Raw genomic sequence first — 21,457 nt, forward strand, 5'->3', positions numbered from 1 at the left:
TGACATTGCAAACTTGTATCCTTGGGCATCTCCATCAATTTAGTGACGTGTCATCAAAGAGTAAAACCGCATTTCTTTCAATATGCATAATAACAAAACGGGTAATATTAAAAAAATGGATAGATGTTGATAGTCCAACTCATACTGCCTGGTACACAAGCTATGGAGATGATATCAGTTGAAAAAACTGCATTTAGTTCGGGCTCCAGTACTCTGGAATGCCCTCCCGGTAACAGTTCGAGATGCCACCTCAGTAGAAGCATTTAAGTCTCACCTTAAAACTCATTTGTATACTCTAGCCTTTACATAGACTCCCTTTTTAGACCAGTTGATCTGCCGTTTCTTTTCTTTTTCTCCTATGTCCCACTCTCCCTTGTGGAGGGGGTCCGGTCCGATCCGGTGGCCATGTACTGCTCGCCTGTGTATCGGCTGGGGACATCTCTGCGCTGCTGATCCGCCTCCACTTGGGATGGTTTCCTGCTGGCTCCGCTTTGGACTGGACTCTCGCGACTGTGTTGGATCCATTGTGGATTGAACTTTCACAGTATCATGTTAGACCCGCTCGACATCCATTGCTTTCCTCCTCTCTAAGGTTCTCATAGTCATCATTGTCACCAATGTCCCACTGGGTGTGAGTTTTCCTTGCCCTTATGTGGGCCTACCGAGGATGTCGTGGTGGTTTGTGCAGCCCTTTGAGACACTAGTGATTTAGGGCTATATAAGTAAACATTGATTGATTGATTGATAATAATGAGTCATATATTGGAATATGGGATCCATTATTGAAATCTGTTTTAAGTATTAAATGAACCAAAATATGACTTATTATATCTTTGTGTTAGATATTGGACACAGTGTGTTATCAAGCTTATGAGATGCGATGCATTGTTCATTTTTTTTTTTAATAATTTTTTGTATTAACATTTTCAATGATAATATCAATGAGGGATTTTAAATCACTGCTATTTTGAAATTGTTACTAATATTGATAATATTCATTTTTGTTTCACTACTTTTAGATTGTACCGTGTCATGTTTGTGTGTCCTCAATTGCTCTGTTTATTGCTGGGTCGATTTTGGTTTTGGAATTGGATTGTATTATCATGTTGGATTGATTAATAAATTCATAAAAAAAAATTGGAAAAAAATCACTTAGGCATCTTTAGACTGGATCTGACTATCATTTAAAAAGGTTTCCCTTTAGGGGACCTGTTTTTTTTGGACCCATAGCATGAGAGGTCCCTGAAAGGTGACAAGTCTCCACCTCATCAAAGGGCCAACAAAGATACACAGACAACATTCACACACTAGGGCCCATTTAGTGTTGCCAATCAACCTATCCCCAGGTGCATGTTTTTGACGGTGGGAGGAAGCCACGCAGTCACGGGGAGGACATGCAAACTCCACACAGAAAGATCCCGAGCCCGGGATTGAACTCAGGACTACTCAGGACCTTCTTATTGTGAGACACATGCACTAAACCCTGTACCATCGTGCTCCCGAAAAGTGAATCCATCCATCCATTCATTTTCTACCGCTTGTCCCGTTCAGGGTCGCGGGGGCTGATCTTAGCTGCATTCAGGCGGAAGGCGGTGTACACCCTGGACAAGTCGCCACCTCATCACAGGGCCAACACAGATAGACAGACAACATCCACACTCACATTCACACACGCGGTATAGCTCGGTTGGTAGAGTGGCCGTGCCAGCAACTTGAGGGTTGCAGGTTCGATTCCCGCTTCCGCCATCCTAGTCACTGCCGTTGTGTCCTTGGGCAAGACACTTTGCCCACCTGCTCCCGGTGCCACCCACACTGGTTTAAATGTAACTTAGATATTGGGTATCACTATGTAAAGCGCTTTGAGTCACTAGAGAAAAGCGCTATATAAATACAATTCAATTCACTTCACACTAAGGCCAATTGTCTGCACCATATTGAAGCAAATTGGGTCACACCAGCCAAGAATGTTAGAATAAAATCCAGGAATTGGACCAAGAGTGGAGTCGGCTGTCTTGGTTGCTTTGTTGGGTCTGCTCCTGTCTCTGGCCATGCTCCCTCCACCCCAGCAGACGATGGCGTGGAACACAGCAGAGGCCACCACAGTGGATATGTTTCTTTTACTTTTTATTCATAGCTGTATGTAGAAGTGTCTGGTTGTATCTGCTGTTTTAATGTCTTTAATGTCCTCTGTGTTCTTTGATGTTTCCCTCTTACACACATGTAAGAGGGATGTGTTCTATGGCTATGAGTTGTTTTTTTCCCTTAGCCTCAGAGGCCCGATTTTTTATTTTTTATTTTAATCTTCTATTTTTTTCTCCCTTTCCCCCCACCTTGTTTCCCTGTATCTCATTTTTTTTTGTAAGGGGCGCTGGAAGCCGGCAGACCCGTCAGCGATCCTGTTCTGTCTCCCTGTAATGTTTGTCTGATCTTGAATGGGATTGTGCTGAAAATTTTAATTTTCCTGAAGGAACTCTCCTGAAGGAATAAATAAAGTACTATCTAATCCATGGGTGTCAAACTCTGGCCCGCGGGCCAAATTTGGCCCGCCGTATAATTTCATTTGGCCCTCAAGGCAATATCAACTTAACATTAGAGCTGGCCCGCTGGTAACACCACATTCACCGCTAATACTCATACTTGCCAACGCTCCTGATTTTCCCGGGAGACTCCCGAAGTTTAGTGCCCTTCCCTAAAATCTCCCTGGGCAACCACTCTCCCGATTTCCACCCAGACAACAATATTGGGAGCATACCTTAAAGGCACTGTCCTCTACAACATGCCGTCACGTCCTCTTTTCCTCTATATATACAGCGTGCTGGCCAAGTCACATAATATACGCGGCTTTCACACACACATACTTGGTCAACACCCAAGTCACACTGAGGGTGGCCATATAAACAACTTTAACATTGTCACAAATATGCGCCACACGGTGAACCCACACCAAACAAGAATGACAAAACACATTTCGGGAGAACCCCCGCACCTTAACCACAACAAAAACACAACAGAACAAATACCCAGAATCCCTTCAAGCACTAACTCTTCCGGAATGCTACAATATACACCCCCCGCTACCACCAAACCTCGCCCACCTAATCTTTATTTTATTTTCGAATTTATTAGCCTGTGGAAAGAGTTAATGTTGATATTTACCTCAGAAGGCTGCAAATAGAAAAGAGGCATTTTTTAAAAATTGCATTTTATTTAGTATAACACTGATGTTTTTTCGTTTGTTTTGTGAAAGTTGATTTTGCACTATTACGTTATATAAGATCTGCCTGTTCCATGGGAGGAAGCCCGAGTACCCGGAGGGAACCCACGCAGTCACGGGGAGAACATGCAAACTCCACACAGAAAGATCCCGAGCCCGGGATTGAACCCAGGATTACTCAGGACCTTTGTATTGTGAGGCAGATGCAATAACCCCTGTTCCACCGTGCTGCCCTATTTAAGCCTTGCTTGTTCAATATTCATTGCAAAACTTGTTTGGGTCCCTATTTAAAGGTTAATTTGTTCAACCTTGGCCCGCGGCTTTGTTCAGTTTTAAATTTTGGCCCACTCTGTATTTGAGTTTGACACCCCTGCACTAATCTATCTAATCTATCTATGAAAATATGGAAAAGCTGCTGATGGTGTGTTTGACGAGGAAAAAAGCTGGAAGGAGCTCCGCAGTAGTCCACTCTCCGAGGTAAATGCTGTACATTATTATTTCATTACTTCTTAAAACTACTGTAGTTGTTCAAACTGAATCCAAATAAAATTAAAAATAAATACAATTAAACAATAGTAATAATCCCCAAAAAATATAGAAATGTTTTCTATATTTTTACATGTGAAAAAAAAAAATGTAAGTACTTTTTTCATATTTAGAAAAAAAGTTAATCCAAATGCTGCTAAATTTCCTTTAAATCTGAGTCATTTCAGAGTAGAGTGGGCAAAACAACTCACAAATGGGAACGGGCACTCATCCTTCACTAAAAAGAGCCGGTCAAAAGACTCAATTTGGGGTATATCAGAGAAAAATTGTCCCTGATAGGGATATGATCTTATTTGGGTGGTCTTCAGAAACACAAAAGCTTCCAAAACATATTAGAACTGTGTTGCTGCTTGGGACGGTTTTGGCCAAAAGACTCATTCTCAGAGACTGGAATAGTCTATCTGCACCCAACTTCAGGAACTGGTTAAATGAACTTGTGAATGTAATGACTCTTGAAAAAATAAGATTTATAAACTCTACAAATGTGAATAAATGGGAATTAACCTGGAAACCTTTACTGACATATATTGAAGCATAACTTATAGACATTTAAAGAAAAACTAAACTGCCATCTTATTGTAGTTGTATTCCTTTTTTATCTTTTATTTTTATTGTTATTATCTTTTGTACTGATTCAACACTACATTTGTTTTTCTTGGGTCACTTCTGATATGGTTTTGTCATGGTTTACTTGCTTTTTTGTTCTGTTTTTTTTTTTTTTTGTGATTATTGTTTTGTATTGATCAAGCCCTGTAACTTTTCCTTTTTTTTCCCTCTAAGTGTGTACGGTGGACAGGCCCTCGGGAGGTGATCTTGTGAACACTTGCTGAGGATCCTTGATGCCGAGGTATGTTCATCTATTTTGCTGTGATCTCGATAGCCTGCTGATCGTGAGCCGCAGCGGGATGGATGGATATATATGTATATATATATATGTATGGATATATATATGTGTGTGTGTATGTATATATATATACAATATATGGGTATATTTTCTAATAATGTCTGTACTGTAAACCTTGAGTTGTTAAAGTTCATGTGCACCTCTCTCCTCAAGTGTGTATGTGTGTGTGTATGAGTGGATGTGACTGTTTGTCATTTTAACTGTAAAATCTAATAAAATATATTTGCACAAAAAAGACTCGATTTGTTCAACAACGTCACATCTCGAATAGTGAAGTGAAGTGAATTATATTTATATAGCGCTTTTCTCTAGTGACTCAAGCGCGTTACATAGTGAAACCCAATATCTAAGTTACATTTAAAGCAGTGTGGGTGGCACTGGGAGTAGTTGGGTAAAGTGTCTTGCCCAAGGACACATCCATCCATCCATTTTCTACCGCTTATTCCCTTTTTTTGGGGGTCGCGGGGGGGCACTGGCGCCTATCTCAGCTACAATCGGGCGGAAGGCGGGGTACACCCTGGACAAGTCGCCACCTCATCGCAGGGCCAACACAGATAGACAGACAACATTCACACTCACATTCACACACTAGGGCCAATTTAGTGTTGCCAATCAACCTATCCCCAGGTGCATGTCTTTGGAGGTGGGAGGAAGCCGGAGTACCCGGAGGGAACCCACGCATTCATGGGGAGAACATGCAAACTCCACACAGAAAGATCCCGAGCCTGGATTTGAACCCAGGACTGCAGGACCTTCGTATTGTGAGGCAGACGCACTAACCCCCTCTGCCACCGTGAAGCCCAAGGACACAATTAATTGTAATTAGGACGGCGGAAGCGGGAAACGAACCTGCAACCCTCAAGTTGCTGACACTGCCACTCTACCAACCGAGCTATGCCGCCCTGAATAATATGGGAACCTTGATGACGTACAGTCGCAGTCAGCAAACACAATGCAGGGGTTCTTCCCGCCCAGTTCCAGCGTCACGCGCTTCAAGTTACTTCTGGCCGCCGCCGCCTTGATCAGCTGACCGACCTGCACCGGAAAAAAGGCAGCGGTGAGCGGCGTGGACTCTCGGCATCATGGGTAATACACAGTATAGCAATAGGCCTGGCCTGGCCAACCCGCGGCTCGCGAGCCTCATGCGGCTCTTTAACTAGTTTCATGCGGCTCTTCAGGAGCTGTCACATGACATGCGTCAAAAATGCTTGGCTGGCGCTGTCATTCACTCCCCCTACAGCTAGATGGCACACTGACCATTAAGCCTGTTTGAGTGACGTCAAACGAGAAAGAGACAGATATACAACACTGGTTGCAAACATGCACAAAAGGTTTGTGACCCGGTTCTGTGATCTACAACTGAAAAGACCACAGATTACGATCCTCGTCGACCCATTTAATGCGGAGACCGACTGTTTGAAAGCCCCGCTCGTCACAGATGAGGCTGCGGCTGAGTTGGAGATGATCGACCTTTGTGAGGAGGATCAACTGAAAGCTGTTTTAAGGGAAGGGACCATTGAGTTCTGGAAAAGTGTGCCAATTGAAAAATACCAACATCAAACGAGCTGCGCTTAAGATACTGTCCATGTTTGGGTCAGCGTACGTCTGCGAGTCTGTGTTTTCTACCCTGAAACATGTGAAATCAAAGCATTGATCTGTTCTGACTTACACTCATTTGAAAGAATTGCTTAGAGTGGCAACAACAGAATACAAGCCAGATTTGAAGAGGATTGTTCAAGATAAGGAATGCCAGAAGTCTCACTAAGCAGCATAGTAAGAGAAAGATGTTATTGAAAATTATTCTATTATTGTTTATGGACTTGCTTGAACTGAGAGTTTGTGTGTGTGAGACAGTGCAAACAATGTTAACTGTTGAAAATTACTGATATCATGTTGGTGTGGTTATTTTCATTAGATCTGGCTGAGCAGAGGTCTGTGTATGCTTGCATACATTATTAAAAGATGATTTTCATGTGTACCCATGTGTATGATGTGGCTCTTAGCAGTAACACAGAAAAAAAAGTGGCTCGTAGTCTCTGACTAGTTGGCCACCCCTGCAATAGGCAGTTTGAATGAAGAGTTTATTTGACTAAAATCAAGATACCTCTGTGGATCCCGTGAAGGCCACTTTGTCGATGTCCATATGACTGGCGATGGCGGCGCCGGCTGTGGGTCCTAATCCCGGCAGAATGTTGACCACTCCCGGAGGGAAGTCGGCCTGAAGCAACGCCAGAACAAAAACAACCACAATGACCACCAGGGGGAGACCGCGTCCTAATCCCGCCCTGTCACCGAGGGGTCCTGTGACCTCTGACCTCTTTGATGAGGGAGCCCACGTGGAGGGCACTTAACGGCGTCTGCTCGGCTGGTTTGATGACCAGCGTGTTTCCGCAGCTCAGCGCCGGCGCCATCTTCCACATCAGCATCAGCAGAGGAAAGTTCCACTGCAAGACAGAGAGAGCGGCGTCAAGTTGTCCTTCCGGGAGGGCGAATCAGCCTAGGTCAGGGGTAGGCAACCCAAAATGTTATTGGTATTGGACCAAAAATACAAAAACGAATCAGTTTGGCGCTGCGAAAAATTTAAATACTTATTTAAATGTTATAACGATGGCAACACATGATTTAAGTAACTAATTAGCTATATTAGCCTACAATCAAAATATGTCGCAGGCTGACACAAATCTTCGTTGACAGAAGTGTTGAAATTTAATATTTATTCTACACATTTTTACAACATTGGAAAACATAAGTAAAACTTCTCAGAGGGTGAGATCATTCTTGGAAATGACTGCCTTAGAACGGTCAAAGGGATAGATGTGTGTGTCCAAGTTAAAGGAAATGGCAGGCCGTTTGATTGATTGATTGATTGATACTTTTATTAGTAGATTCCACAGTACAGTACATATTCCGTACAATTGACCACTAAATGGTAACACCCGAATAAGTTTTTCAACTTGTTTAAGTCGGGGTCCACGTTAATCAATTCGTCTTCTTCTATTTAAATTATGGTAATGTTTGCTGTGGTCTGTAACAACATGGCGCACAAACAACAATCAGAAATGTAGCCAATCTTACGTGCAGATAACATGTTGTGAAACTAATACAAATTGAATACACAGAGGACATAAGTAAAGGAAATTAAATGAGCTCAAATATACCTACAAATGATGCAATATGTACACACAGCTAGCCTAAATAGCATGTTAGCATCGATTATCTTGCAGTCATGTAGTGACCAAATATGCCTGATTAGCACTCCTTAGCGAGTCAATAACATCAACAAAGCTCACCATTGTGTCTTCACGCACAGTATAAAACCTTTGGTGGACAAATGAGACAAAGAAGGAGTGGCATAAAACCATACTTGCCAACCCTCCCGATTTTTCCAGGAGACTCCCGAATTTCAGTGCCCCCTCCCAAAAATCTCCCGGGGCAATCATTCTTCCAAATTTCTCCCGATATCCACCCAGATAACAAAACTAGGGGCGTGCCTTAAAGGCAATACATGCGCCTTTCACACACACATGAGTAAATGCAAGGCATACTTGGTCAACAGACATACAGGTCACAATGAGGGTGGCCATATAAACAACTTAACACTGTTACAAATATGCGCCACACTGTGAACCCACACCAAACAAGAATGACATTTCGGGAGAACATCCGCACCGTAACACAACAGAACAAATACCCAGAACTCCTTGCAGCACTAACTCTTCCGGGATGCTACAATATACACCCCCACTACAACCAAAGCCGGTCACCCCCCATCAAACCCCCCCACCCATCTCCCGAATTCGGAGGTCTCAATGGATAGCAAGTACAAACCCCGTTTCCATGTGAGTTGGGAAATTGTTAGATCTAAATATAAACGGAATACAATGATTTGCAAATCCTTTTCATCCATATTCAATTAAATAAACTACAACGACAAGATATTTGATGTTCAAACTCATAAACTTGATTTTTTTTTGCAAATAATAATTAACTTACAATTTCATGGCTGCAACACGTGACAAAGTAGTTGGGAAAGGACATGTTCACCACTGTGTTACATCACCTATTCTTTTAACAACACTCAATAAATGTTTGGGAACTGAGGAAACTAATTGTTGAAGCTTGAAAGTGGAATTCTTTACCATTCTTGCTTTATGTACAGCTTAAGTTGTTCAACAGTCCGCGGTCTGTTGTCGTATTTTACGCTTCATAATGCGCCACACATTTTCGATGGGAGACTGGTCTGGACTGCAGGCGGGCCAGGAAAGTACCCACACTCTTTTTTTTTTCCGAAGCCACGCTGTTGTAACACATGTCTTGCTGAAAGAAGCAAGGGCGTCCATAATAACGTTGCTTGGATGACAATATATCAATCAATCAATCAATGTTTACTTATATAGCCCTAAATCGCTAGTGTCTCAAAGGGCTGCACAAACCACAACACAAACCACTACGACATCCTCGGTAGGCCCACATAAGGGCAAGGGAAAACTCACATCCAGTGGGACGTCGGTGACAATGATGACTATGAGAACCTTGGAGAGGACGAAAGCAATGGATGTCGAGCGGGTCTAACATGATACTGTGAAAGTTCAATCCATAGTGAATCGAACACAGCCGCGAGAGTCTATTCCAAAGCGGATCCAACGTAGCAGCGAGAGTCCCGTCCACAGTGGAGCAAGCAGGAAACCATCCCAAGCGGAGGCGGATCAGCAGCGCAGAGATGTCCCCAAGCCGATACACAAGCAAGCGGTCCATCCTGGGTCCCCGACTCTGGACAGCCAGTACGTCATCCATGGCCATCGGACCGGACCCCCTCCACAAGGAGATGAAAGAAGGCTACAAAACCTGTATGGACTATTCAGCATTAACGGTGCCTTCACAGATGTGTAAGTTACCCATGCCTTGGGCACTAATACACCCACATACCGTCACAGATGCTGGCTTTCGAACTTTGCACCTATAAAAATCCGGATGGTTATTTTCCCTCTTTGTTCCGGAGAACACCACCTCCAGTTTCCAAATATAATTTGAATGTGGACTCGCCAGACCACAGAACACTTTTCCACTTTGCATTAGTGCATCCTAGATAAGCTCGGGCCCAGCGAAGCCGGCGGCGTTCCTGGGTGTTGTTGATAAATAGCTTTCGCTTTGCATAGTAGAGTTTTAACTTGCACTTACAGATGTAGCGACCAACTGTAGTTACTGACAGTGGTTTTATGAAGTGTTCCTGAGCCCATGTGGTTAAATCCTTTACACACTGATGTCGGTTTTTGATGCAGTACCGCCTGAGGGATTAAAGGTCCATGTTATCCTCGCTTACGTGCAGTGATTTCTCCAGATTCTCTGAACCTTTGGATGATTTTACAGACCGTAGATGGTAAAATCCCTAAATTCCTTGCAATAGCTCGTTGAGAAATGTTGTTCTAAAACTGTTCGACCATTTGCTTACAGATTGGTGACCCTCACCCCATCCTTGTTTGTGAATTACTTAACATTTCATGGAAGCTGCTTTTATACCCAATCATGGCACCCACCTGTTCCCAAATAGCCTGCACACCTGTGGGATGTTTTAAATAAGTGTTTGATGAGCATTCCTGAACTTAATCAGTATTTATTGCCACCTTTCCCAACTTCTTTGTCACGTGTTGCTGGCATCAAATTCTAAAGTTAATGATTATTTGCAAAAAAAAAAAAACGTTTATCAGTTTTAACATCAAATATGTTGTATTCGTAGCATATTCAACTGAATATGGGTTGAAAATGATTTGAAAATTATTGTATTCCATTTATATTTACATCTAAGACAATTTCCCAACTCATATGGAAACCGGGTTCGTATGACAAAACACGTCTTTCTGTGGCAGCGTCGGAGAAAGACGCAACGGTGAGTTCATGGGGCGCTGAAATTAGTAGGACAAAACGGCGCTCACCAGGTGAAGCACAAACATATCAAACAGTGGGCTTTCTAACAATTAGGAAGGTTTGTGTCGTGTTTGTCCTACAGAAAAAAAATATTACACAAAAAACATTTTTCAACTCAATTTTTTTTCCATTTCCATACATTTTTTTTAAAAAACTCCACGGAGCCATCAGGGCTCACCCCCGTCCTAAGTGAAAGTGAAAGCAACGTGGACTCACCGGGATGATGGCGCCGCACACCCCGACAGGCTGGTGTCGCGTCAAACACACGAAGGTGTCGTCTGCAACGACAAAAAAAAAAACGTCTTTTGATGAGACTTTCACTGTCCTAAGGAAATGTTACAACTTGTGTTTGTACACCGAACATGCATGACGTGGCCTTTGTGGGAGGAGCCTTGGTTTGGCTGTGAATGAGATGAGCGTTGGGTGGAAGAAGCCAAGGACGCCCCCGACCACGGTACGACTTTTACTGGGAACTATCTTATTCCTTGCCCGGGTCACACCTGTGCGTGTCACATGATAGATCCCGGACCACACCTTGACCTTCTCCTGTTTCCATTTGACAGAGATCGCCCTCTTTAGTGGGAAAAAGGACTGGAGAGTCACGCCAGCTGATGTTAGCGAGAGAGAAAGAGAAAAAGCCTGCAGCGGCACCGCCCGTACAGCCCTTTTTAACTCACTTTGTGTTCAGAAAGCTTTATTTTCCAAGGCTTATGATTACTATGAACATATTTTTATTGTTACACTCTTATAATCATATCATATTATTACAGTAATGCTCCTCCTATTATTATGCTATTCTTCTTTTTATTACCCTATTATTGTAACTATCCAACTATTGTCTCGATGCTACTACAAAACCCAAAATGGGTGTAAATGGTAAATAAAAACAGAATACAATGATTTGCAAATCCTTTTCAACTTATATTCAATTGAATAGACTTCAAAGACAAGATATATATATATATATATATATATATATATATATATATATGGCCCTAGTGTGTGAATGTGAGTGTGAATGTTGTCTGTCTATACGTGTTGGCCCTGTGATGAGGTGGCGACTTGTCCAGGGTGTACCCCGCCTTCCGCCCGATTGTAGCTGAGATAGGCGCCAGCGCCCCCCGCGACCCCAAAAAGGGAATAAGCGGTAGAAAATGGATGGATGGATATATATATATATATATATATATATATATATATATATATATATATATATATATATATATATATATATATATATATATATATATCCATCCCCATCCATCCATTTTCTACCGCTTATTCCGTTTTGGGGTCGCGGAGGGCGCTGGCGCCTATCTAGGCTAAAATCGGGCGGAAGGCGGGGTACACCCTGGACAAGTCGCTACCTCATCGCAGGGCCAACACAGATAGACAGACAACATTCACACTCACATTCACACACTAGGGCCAATTTAGTGTTGCCAATCAACTTATCCCCAGGTGCATGTCTTTGGAGGTGGGAGGAAGCCGGAGTACCCGGAGGGAACCCACGCAGTCACGGGGAGAACATGCAAACTCCACACAGAAAGATCCCGAGCCTGGATTTGAACCCAGGACTGCAGGAACTTCGTATTGTCTCTTCCACCGTGAAGCCCTATATATATATATATATATATATATATATATATATATATATATATATATATATATGGGCCGTCAGTGTGAGATTGTGTGTATGAATGGGCGAATGTGGAAATACTGTCAAAGCGCTTTGGGCTCCTTAAAAAGGGTTAGAAAAGCGTTATACAAGTACAACCCATTTACCATTCAACCCATATTCAATTGAATATGCTACAAAGACAACATATTTGAAGTTAAAACTGATAAACATTTTTTTTGTGTGCAAATAATCATTAACTTTAGAATTTGATGCCAGCAACACGTGACAAAGAAGTTGATAAAGCTGGCAATACATACTGATAAAGTTGAGGAATGCTCATCAAACACTTATTTGGAACATCCCACAGGGGTGTAGGCGATTTTGGCAATAGGCGGGTGCCATGATTGGGTATAAAAGCAGCTTCCATGAAATGCTAAGTCATTCACAAACAAGGATGGGGCGACGGTCACCAATTTGTAAGCAAATTGTCAAACAGTTTTAGAACAACATTTCTCAACGAGCTATTGCAAGGAATTTAGGGATTTTACCAACTACGGTCCGTAAAATCATCAAAAAGTTCAGAGAATCTGGAGAAATCACTGCACGTAAGCGATGATATAACAGACCTTTGATCCCTCAGGCGGTACTGCATCAAAAAACGACATCTGTGTGTAAAGGATATCACCACATGGGCACAGGAACACTTCATAAAACCACCGTCAGTAACTACAGTTGGTCGCTACATCTGTAAGTGCAAGTTAAAACTCTACTATGCAAAGCGAAAGCCATTTATCAACAACACCAAGGAACGTTGCTGGCTTGGCTGGGCCCGAGCTCATCTAAGATGGACTGATGCAAAGTGGAAAGGTGTTCTGTGGTCTGACGAGTACACAAATTTAAATTATATTTGGAAACAGAGGACATGGTGTCCCCCGGAACAAAGAGAAAAATAACCATTCAGGCTAAACTTTGCGCCTATAACTTATAGGCGCAAAGTTCAAAAGCCAGCATCTGTGATGGTATGGGGGTGTATCAGTGCCCAAGGCATGGGTAACTTACATATCTGTGAAGGCACCATTAATGCTGAACGGTCCATACAGGTTTTGGAGCAACATATGTCGTCATCTAAGCAACGTTATGATGGATGCCCCTGCTTATTTCAGCAAGACAAGTGTTACAACAGCGTGGCTTCGGAAAAAAAAAGAGTGTGGGTACTTTACTGGCCCGCCTGCATTCCAGACCTGTCTCCCATCGAAAATGTGTGGCGCATTATGAAGCGTAAAATACGACAGCGGAGACCCCGGACTGTTGAACGACTGAAACTCTACATAAAACAAGAATGGGAAAGAATTCCACTTTCAAAACTTCAACAATTAGTTTCCTCAGTTCCCAAACGTTTATTGAGTGTTGTTAAAAGAAAAGGTGATGTAACACAGTGGTGAACATGCCCTTTCCCAACTACTTTGGTACGTGTTGCAGCTATGAAATTCTAAGTTAATTATTATTTGCAAAAAAAAATAAAGTTTATGAGTTTGAACATCAAATATCTTGTCTTTGTAGTGCATTCAATTGAATATGGGTTGAAAATCATTGTATTCCGTTTATATTTACATCTAACACAATTTCCCAACCCATATGGAAATTTAATGGGCTTCACGGTGGCAGAGGGGTTAGTGCGTCTGCCTCACAATACGAAGGTCCTGCAGTCCTGGGTTCAAATCCAGGCTCGGGATCTTTCTGTGTGGAGTTTGCATGTTCTCCCCGTGACTGCGTGGGTTCCCTCCGGGTACTCCGGCTTCCTCCCACCTCCAAAGACATGCACCTGGGGATAGGTTGGTTGGCAACACTAAATTGGCCCTAGTGTGTGAATGTGAGTGTGAATGTTGTCTGTCTATCTGTGTTGGCCCTGCGATGAGGTGGCGACTTGTCCAGGGTGTACCCTGCCTTCCGCCCGATTGTAGCTGAGATAGGCGCCAGCGCCCCCCGCGACCCCATAAAAGGGAATAAGCGGTAGAAAATGGATGGATGGATGGCATATGGAAATTTAGTCTATATATATATATATATATATATATATATATATATGTGATGAGGTGGTGACTTGTCCAGGGTGTACACCACCTTCCGCCCGAATGCAGCTGAGATAAGATCCAGCACCCCCCGTGACCCCAAAAGGGACAAGCGGTAGGAAATGGATGGATGGATAGTTTAGCTTATAATTTTGTTGTACAATGTACAATGGCAATGAAGATATATTCTATTCTAATCTATTCTATGAGCAACCCTAGTTTAAATGGTTTCATCAAGCTAAATTTGCCTGTCCTACAGTACATAGATTGTTCTTTCAAATGGCCACTAGGGGGACACCATTGATGTTGATTGCTCAGTGAGGGAGGGGGTCGCAACGTTGACACATAGGGGGCGTCGGGGGGAAATCGTTAGTTTTCGCACATGGGCGGCTCTTGGTCACCTTTTTGTGTCGTCTCCAGAATTCCTTGGAGGGCTAATGGAGAGGAAGAGGTTTTGTCCCGGTAGCTGTGGGGGGGCCAGGGTGGTTTGGGGGCAGGATACAGGTCACCATGAATTGATTAACGTGGACCCCGACTTAAACGAGTTGAAAAACTTACTCGGGTGTTACCATTTAGTGGTCAATTGTACGAAATATGTACTGTACTGTGCAATCTACTAATAAAAGTTTCAATCAATCAAAAAAGTTTCAATCAAACCATGCTGGAGGGTCTAATGAATTAGTTTGATCGGAATAAATATTCCTAAACGTCCTCTTCAAGGTCGATAAAAGTGTGTAATGTTCTAACTCGTCCACCGGGGGGAGCTACCACTTCACACTTGACACAAAATGGACCGTCTGATACATCGTGGTTGTCTACCTCGTCACACTTCTATACTTGTTAGGATTACAAAACCCGAAACCAGTGAAGTTGGCGCATTGTGTAAATGGTAAATAAAAACACAATACAATGATTTTCAAATCCTTTTCAACCTATATTCAATTGAATAGACTGCAAAGAAAACATACTTAATATTCGATTTGAGAAACAACTTTTTTTGTGTGCGTATAATCATTAACTTAGAATTTAATGGCAGCAACACAATGCAAAAAAGGGTTGGCACAGGAACATTTTTACCACTGTGTTACATGGCCTTTCCTTTTAACACTCTGTAAACGTTTGGGAACTGAGGAGACCCATTTTTGAAGCTTTTCAGGTGGAGTTATTTCCCATTCTTGCTTGATGTACAGCTTAAGTTGTTCAACAGTCTAGTGTCTCCGGTTTCCTTCCTTCAAAAGAGCACTAAAAGAACACCTCCAGGCAACTTCAACCCTAAACTAACACCCTCCCCCCTCCACATTCCACCCCCCGGGTTGTAAATTATGGAAATAATTCAATGCATATTCTCTGATGATTAACTTGTGTGATGACTGTATTATGCTGATAAAATATATTTATACCATGAATTAGTTTAACGTGGACCTCGACTTAAACAAGTTGAAAAACTTACTCGGGTGTTCCGTACATAGTATGAAGCCACGCTGTTGTAACACGTGCAGAATGCGGCTTGGCATTGTCTTGCTGAAATCAGCAGGGGCGTCCATGAAAAGGAAGTTGCTTGGATTGATTGAAACTTTTATTAGTAGATAGCACAGTACAGTACACATTTTGGAAAAATTGACCAAAACTTTTATTAGTAGATTGCAAAGTACAGTACACATTTTGGACAATTGACCACTAAATGGTAACACCCGAGCAAGTTTTTCAACTTGTTTAAGTCGGGGTCCACATTAATCAATTCATGGCAACATATGTTGCTTCAAAACCTGGATGTACCTTTCAGCATTAATGGTGCCTTCACAGATGTTTAAGTTGCCTTGGGTACTAATACACCCCCACACCATCATAGATGCTGGCTTTTGAACTTTGCGCCTATAACAACCCGGATGGTTCTTTTCCTCTTTGGTCCAGAGGACACGAAGTCCACAGTCCCGCAAAAAAAATTTGAAATGTGGACTCGTCAGATCACAGAACACTTTTTCACTTGACATCAGTCCATCTTGGAATAGGTCGGGCCCAGCAAAGCCGGCGCTGTGTCTGGGTGTTGTTGATAAACGGCTTTGGCATTGCATGGTAGAGCTTTAACTTGCACTTACAGATGTAGCGATAAATTGTAGTTACTGACAGTGGTTTTCGGAAGTGCTCTTGACCCTATGTGGTGATATCCTTTACACACTGATGTCGGTTTTTGATGCAGTATCACCTGAGATTGAAGGTCACGGGGCATTGACGCTTACGTGCAGTGATTTATCCACATTTTGTTTAACCTTTTGATGATGTTACGGACCGCAGATGGTGAGATCCCTCAATTGCTTGCAATAGCCCGTTGAGAAATGTTGTTCTTAAACTGTTCGACGATTTGCTCACGCATTTGTTCACAAAGTGGTGACCCTCGCTCCAACCTTGTTTGTGAATGACTGAGCATTTCATGGAAGCTGCTTTTATACCCAATCATGGCGCCCACCTGTTCCCAATTAGCCTGTTGAACTGTGGGATGTTTTTAAATAAGTTTTTGATGAGCATACCTCAACTTTCTCAGTCTTTTTTGCCACTCGTGCCAGCTTTTTTGAAACACTTTGCAGGCATCAAATTCTAAATGAGCTAATATTTGCAAAAAATAACAATGTTTACCAGTTTGAACGTTAAGTATCTTGTCTTCGCAGTCAAATCAATTGAACATAAGTTGAAATGATTTGCAAATCATTGTATTTTGTTTTTATTTACCATTTACACAACGTGCCAACTTCACTGGCTTTGGGTTTTGTATAAGGAGTGAAATTCAACATATGAGAGCAAAGGACACTCACCAACCGGAATACTTTTCCCGTGGATCTTGTCGGCCCAGCCAGCAAAGTATCGCAGCGTTCTGACGCTCCCGTCCAGGTCCACCAGGAAGGACTGCAGGAAGGGTTTCCCCGTGTCCATGGTCTCCAAAGTCTAAACACAGGCTACTGTTTTAACAAGGCGTCATCAGCGAGCGACAAAGTTCGGACCGACCGCCAGGAGAAGTCGATCTCTCTCTATCAAGTCAGCCAGTTTGTGCAGCAGGCGCCCCCTGCTGGATGCGTCCATCCGGCGCCAGGCTGAACCTCTCCGCTGCGCCGCCTTCGCCGCCGCCACTGCCTTGTTGACGTCTTCCTGTGTGCGACAAGCAATCAACGGCAACGAGGGTGTGATTTCATCATGTAAATACACATTTATTTTACCACAATATTTTGTTTTTTTTCTCAATAAAACAAGATGATTAGTATTACCGCCACCAGGCGTAACGAAATCGTTGCCTTTAGTTTGTCTGCTGGTTAGTTAGGAAGCAACATCACGCCAACAGTTATGGGCGGATTTCTATAAAACTTTAAAGAAATGTCCAAAATTGGGTAAGGAACAACTAATGTCACGGCACATGCCTTCTGCTCGCTCTACCCGCATTACGGTCACGCCCCTGTTTGGCGGCAAACAATCTGCAATCAGCGTACTTGGATCAGAAAAGGGCATATGGCATAAAGACCAGCGTACCCGAAGATCCAGTGCCGGAATGTAGTTCTCTGTACATAGTAAGCTATTCCGTCTCTGGTTCCCCTCCCGAGTACTTGCTCTCTTTCTCTGTACCTTCCCAGTTTTCGTGTCTTACAGTATGTCCTTTGTGTTTCCCGCAGTGCTTTCCCTGTCTCCCGTGATCGAGCTGTGTCTCGACTTCCTGTTGGATTCCAGACTGCCTCGCTGGATCCTCGACCCCTGCTTGGACACAGACCTTTTGACACCTCGCTAAATCCCCCCGACAACCAATGTCTCAATGACATTTGAGCATGCCTTTCCCCCTCCAGGACTTCCGCCTCTCGCTCAACACTCACGGTAACACACAACAGTTAATTCCACACATGGTCTCACACACACACATTTGGATTTTTGTTCCACTACATTCTCTAGTTTATATTAGTATTGTTTGTATATATATATATATATATATATATTTATATATATTAGGGGTGTGGGGAAAAATCGATTCGAATATGAATCGAATCGTTTCTGTTGTGCGATTCAGAATTGATTCTTTTTTTTTTAAATCGATTTTTTTTTTTAAATCAATCCAACAAACCACTACACAGCAATACCATAACAATGCAATCCAATTCCAAAACCAAACCTGACCCAGCAACACTCAGAACTGCAATCAACAGAGCAATTGAGAGGAGACACAAACACGACACAGAACAAACCAAAAGTAATGAAACAAAAATTTATATTATCAACAACAGTATCAATATTAGTTATAATTTCAGCATAGCAATGATTAAAAATCCCTAACTGACATTATTATTAGACATTTATAAAAATAATAAAAAAGAACAATAGTGTCACAGTGGCTTACACTTGCATCGCATCGCATAAGCTTGACAACACACTGTGTCCAATGTTTTCACAAAGATAAAATAAGTCATATTTTTGGTTCGTTTAATAGTTAAAACAAATTTAAATTATTGCACTCAGTTGATAACAATTATAAAAGCTTTTTTCTTAAAAAAATGACTACTCTGCTAGCATGTCAGCAGACTGGGGTAGGTCCTGCTGAAATCCTATGCATTGAATGAATACAGAATCCTTTTGAATCGGAAAAATATCGTTTTTGAATTGAGAATCGAATCGAAAAAAAAATCGATATATTATCGAATCGTGACCCCAAGAATCGATATTGAATCGAATCGTGGGACACCCAAAGATTCACAGCCCTATATATATATATATATATATATATATATATATATATATATATATATATATATATATATATATATAAATCATAGCGCTACCACGCCCCCTTGTGGTCTGTGCCGTCGACTCCACCGAACATAATAACTGATTAGATTTTGTAGGTGGTCTGGATCCTTTATACTATGTTATCTTACTTTAACTTATGACATTTCTACCTAAGTAGTGCTTTTGATGATCTGTAAAGTACGTTTTGTACGTTATGTCGCAGCATGACCATGTCTTAAAAACGTTTTCTATTTTAGAAAGTGTAATACTGGCAGGCGATTAGCGTGCTAACGGTCTGTCAATATCAGCACTCGAGAATTTGGGATCATTTCATCAATTGCAGTTGAGGTTACTAAGGTATTTGAATAAAAATTACAAATACAAATACTAATTATTAAAATTTGTATTTACCTTCATAATTGTGTTTGTTTTGTAAAAATCGTTAATTTTTTTTATTAAATAAACATGCCTTTGAACAAATAGTTTGTAATAATGTTATTGTAAATTTGAACACCAATATGTCACTTTTACTAGAAATGAATATCAGCTCCAAATATCGGTAATCAACCCCCTTCCCTACTAATAATCGGTATAGGCCCTGAAAAAAAACCATATCGCTTAAACTCTACCTTATGTTTACATTTTGAGGCTGAGCTGGCAAGAGGGTTCACTCTGTTTATTTTATTTCAGCTGGTGTGTTTGAAGCCAAGAGTGAACCCTCATGCAGCTTGTTTGGAAGGACAAATAAACAAAACAAATATATTTAATTATCCTTCGATTATTACCTTCTCCGCATAGCAGGTTATGTATTAGCCGGTTAGCAACATTGCACAAAAAGTTTTTAAGGATTATTTTCTTTTAGGAGACAGAAAGAAATACAAATACATGTCAAATGTCAACTTACAAAACCCAAGACCAGTGAAGTTGTTATGTTGTGTAAATGGTAAATAAAAACAGAATACAATGATTTGCAAATCCTTTTCAAACTATATTCAATCGAATTGACTGCAAAGACAAGACACTTAAGGTTCGAACTGGAAAACTTTGTTATTTTTTGCAAATTTTAGCTAATTTGGAATTTGATGCCAGCAACATGTTTAGAAAAAGACCGAGAAAGTTGAGGAATGCTCATCAAACACTTATTTGGAACATCCCGCAGGTGAACAGGCTGATTCGGAACAGGTTGGTATAAAATCAGCTTCCATGAAATGCTCAGTCATTCACAAACAAGGATGGGCCGAGGGTCACCATTTTTTCAACAAATGCATGAGCAAACTGTCCAACAGTTTAAGAACAACATTTGTCAACAAGCTGTTGCAAGGAATTTAGGGATTTCACCATCTATGGTCCGTAATATCATCAAAAGGTTATGAGAATATGGAGAAAACCATCATTGAATGCCCGCGACCTTCGATCCCTCAGGCGGTACTGCATAAAAAAACAACAACATCAGTGTGTAAAGGATATCACCACATGGGCTCAGGAACACTTCAGAAAACCACTGTCAGTAACTACCGTTGGTTGCTACATCTGCAAATGCAAGTTAAAACTCTACTATGCAAAGCCAAAGTTATTTATCAACAACATCCGGATTGTTCGAGGCGCAAAGTTCAAAAGCCAGCATCTGTGATGGTATGGGGGTGTATTAGTGCCCAAAGCATGGGTAACGTACACATCTGTGAAGGCACCATTAATGCTTAAAGGTACATACAGGTTTTGGAGCAACATATTTTGCCATCCAAGCAACGTTATCATGGACGCCCCTGCTTATTTCAGCAAGACAATGCCAAGCCACGTGTTACAACAGTGTGGTTTCATAGTAAAAGAGTGTGTGTACTAGACTGGCCTGTCTGTAGTCCAGACCTGTCTCCCATTGAAAATGTGTGGTGCAATATGAAACTTAAAATACCACAACGGAGACTGTTGAACAACTTAAGCTGTACATCAAGCAAGAATGGGAAAGAATTCCACCTGAAAAGCTTCAAAAACTGGTCTCCTCAGTTCCCAAGCGTTAAATGAGTGTTATTAAAAGGAAAGGCCATGTAACACAGTGGTAAAAATTCCCCTGTGCCAACTTTTTTGCAATGTGTTATTACCATTATATTCTAAGTTGATGTTTATTTGCAAAAAAAATTCAGTTTCTCATTTGGAACAATGAATATCTTGTTTTTGCAGTCTATTCAATTGAATATAAGTCGAAAAGGATTTGCAAATCATTGTATTCTGTTTTTATTTACCATTTACACAACGTGCCAACTTCACTGGTTTTGGGTTTTGTAGATATACTTCATTTAAACATGTGTGCCTTTTTAACAAATACACAACTAATAAATAAGTGATCCCTGCATTTTTTCATGTTCCAGAATGCGGCTTGAGGGAAAAAGTTTTCCATAACACTAATTGACTCTTGCGTATACAAAAAAATTAAA

At 41.6% G+C, this 21,457-nt stretch overlaps 1 protein-coding gene across 2 annotated transcripts in view; it reads right to left on the reverse strand.

Moving 5' to 3' along the window:
* aldh1a3 (aldehyde dehydrogenase 1 family, member A3) overlaps positions 1–21,457 on the reverse strand; it is a 41,867-nt gene that overhangs the window by 20,148 nt on the left and 262 nt on the right. The window contains exons 3-8 of one of the 2 annotated variants that reach the window (XM_061875168.1): positions 17,274–17,414; positions 17,084–17,213; positions 10,803–10,864; positions 6,980–7,108; positions 6,769–6,882; positions 5,597–5,699 (exon numbers count right to left, since the gene is read on the reverse strand). In XM_061875168.1, coding sequence (XP_061731152.1) covers positions 5,597–5,699; positions 6,769–6,882; positions 6,980–7,108; positions 10,803–10,864; positions 17,084–17,213; positions 17,274–17,414 — 679 coding nt within the window. The remainder of the gene's footprint in view (positions 1–5,596; positions 5,700–6,768; positions 6,883–6,979; positions 7,109–10,802; positions 10,865–17,083; positions 17,214–17,273; positions 17,415–21,457) is intronic. The other variant, XM_061875174.1, reaches the window with a different exon arrangement.

The sequence above is a fragment of the Nerophis ophidion genome, linkage group LG02 (genome assembly GCF_033978795.1).
Source record: "Nerophis ophidion isolate RoL-2023_Sa linkage group LG02, RoL_Noph_v1.0, whole genome shotgun sequence".
Classification (NCBI taxonomy): domain Eukaryota; kingdom Metazoa; phylum Chordata; class Actinopteri; order Syngnathiformes; family Syngnathidae; genus Nerophis; species Nerophis ophidion.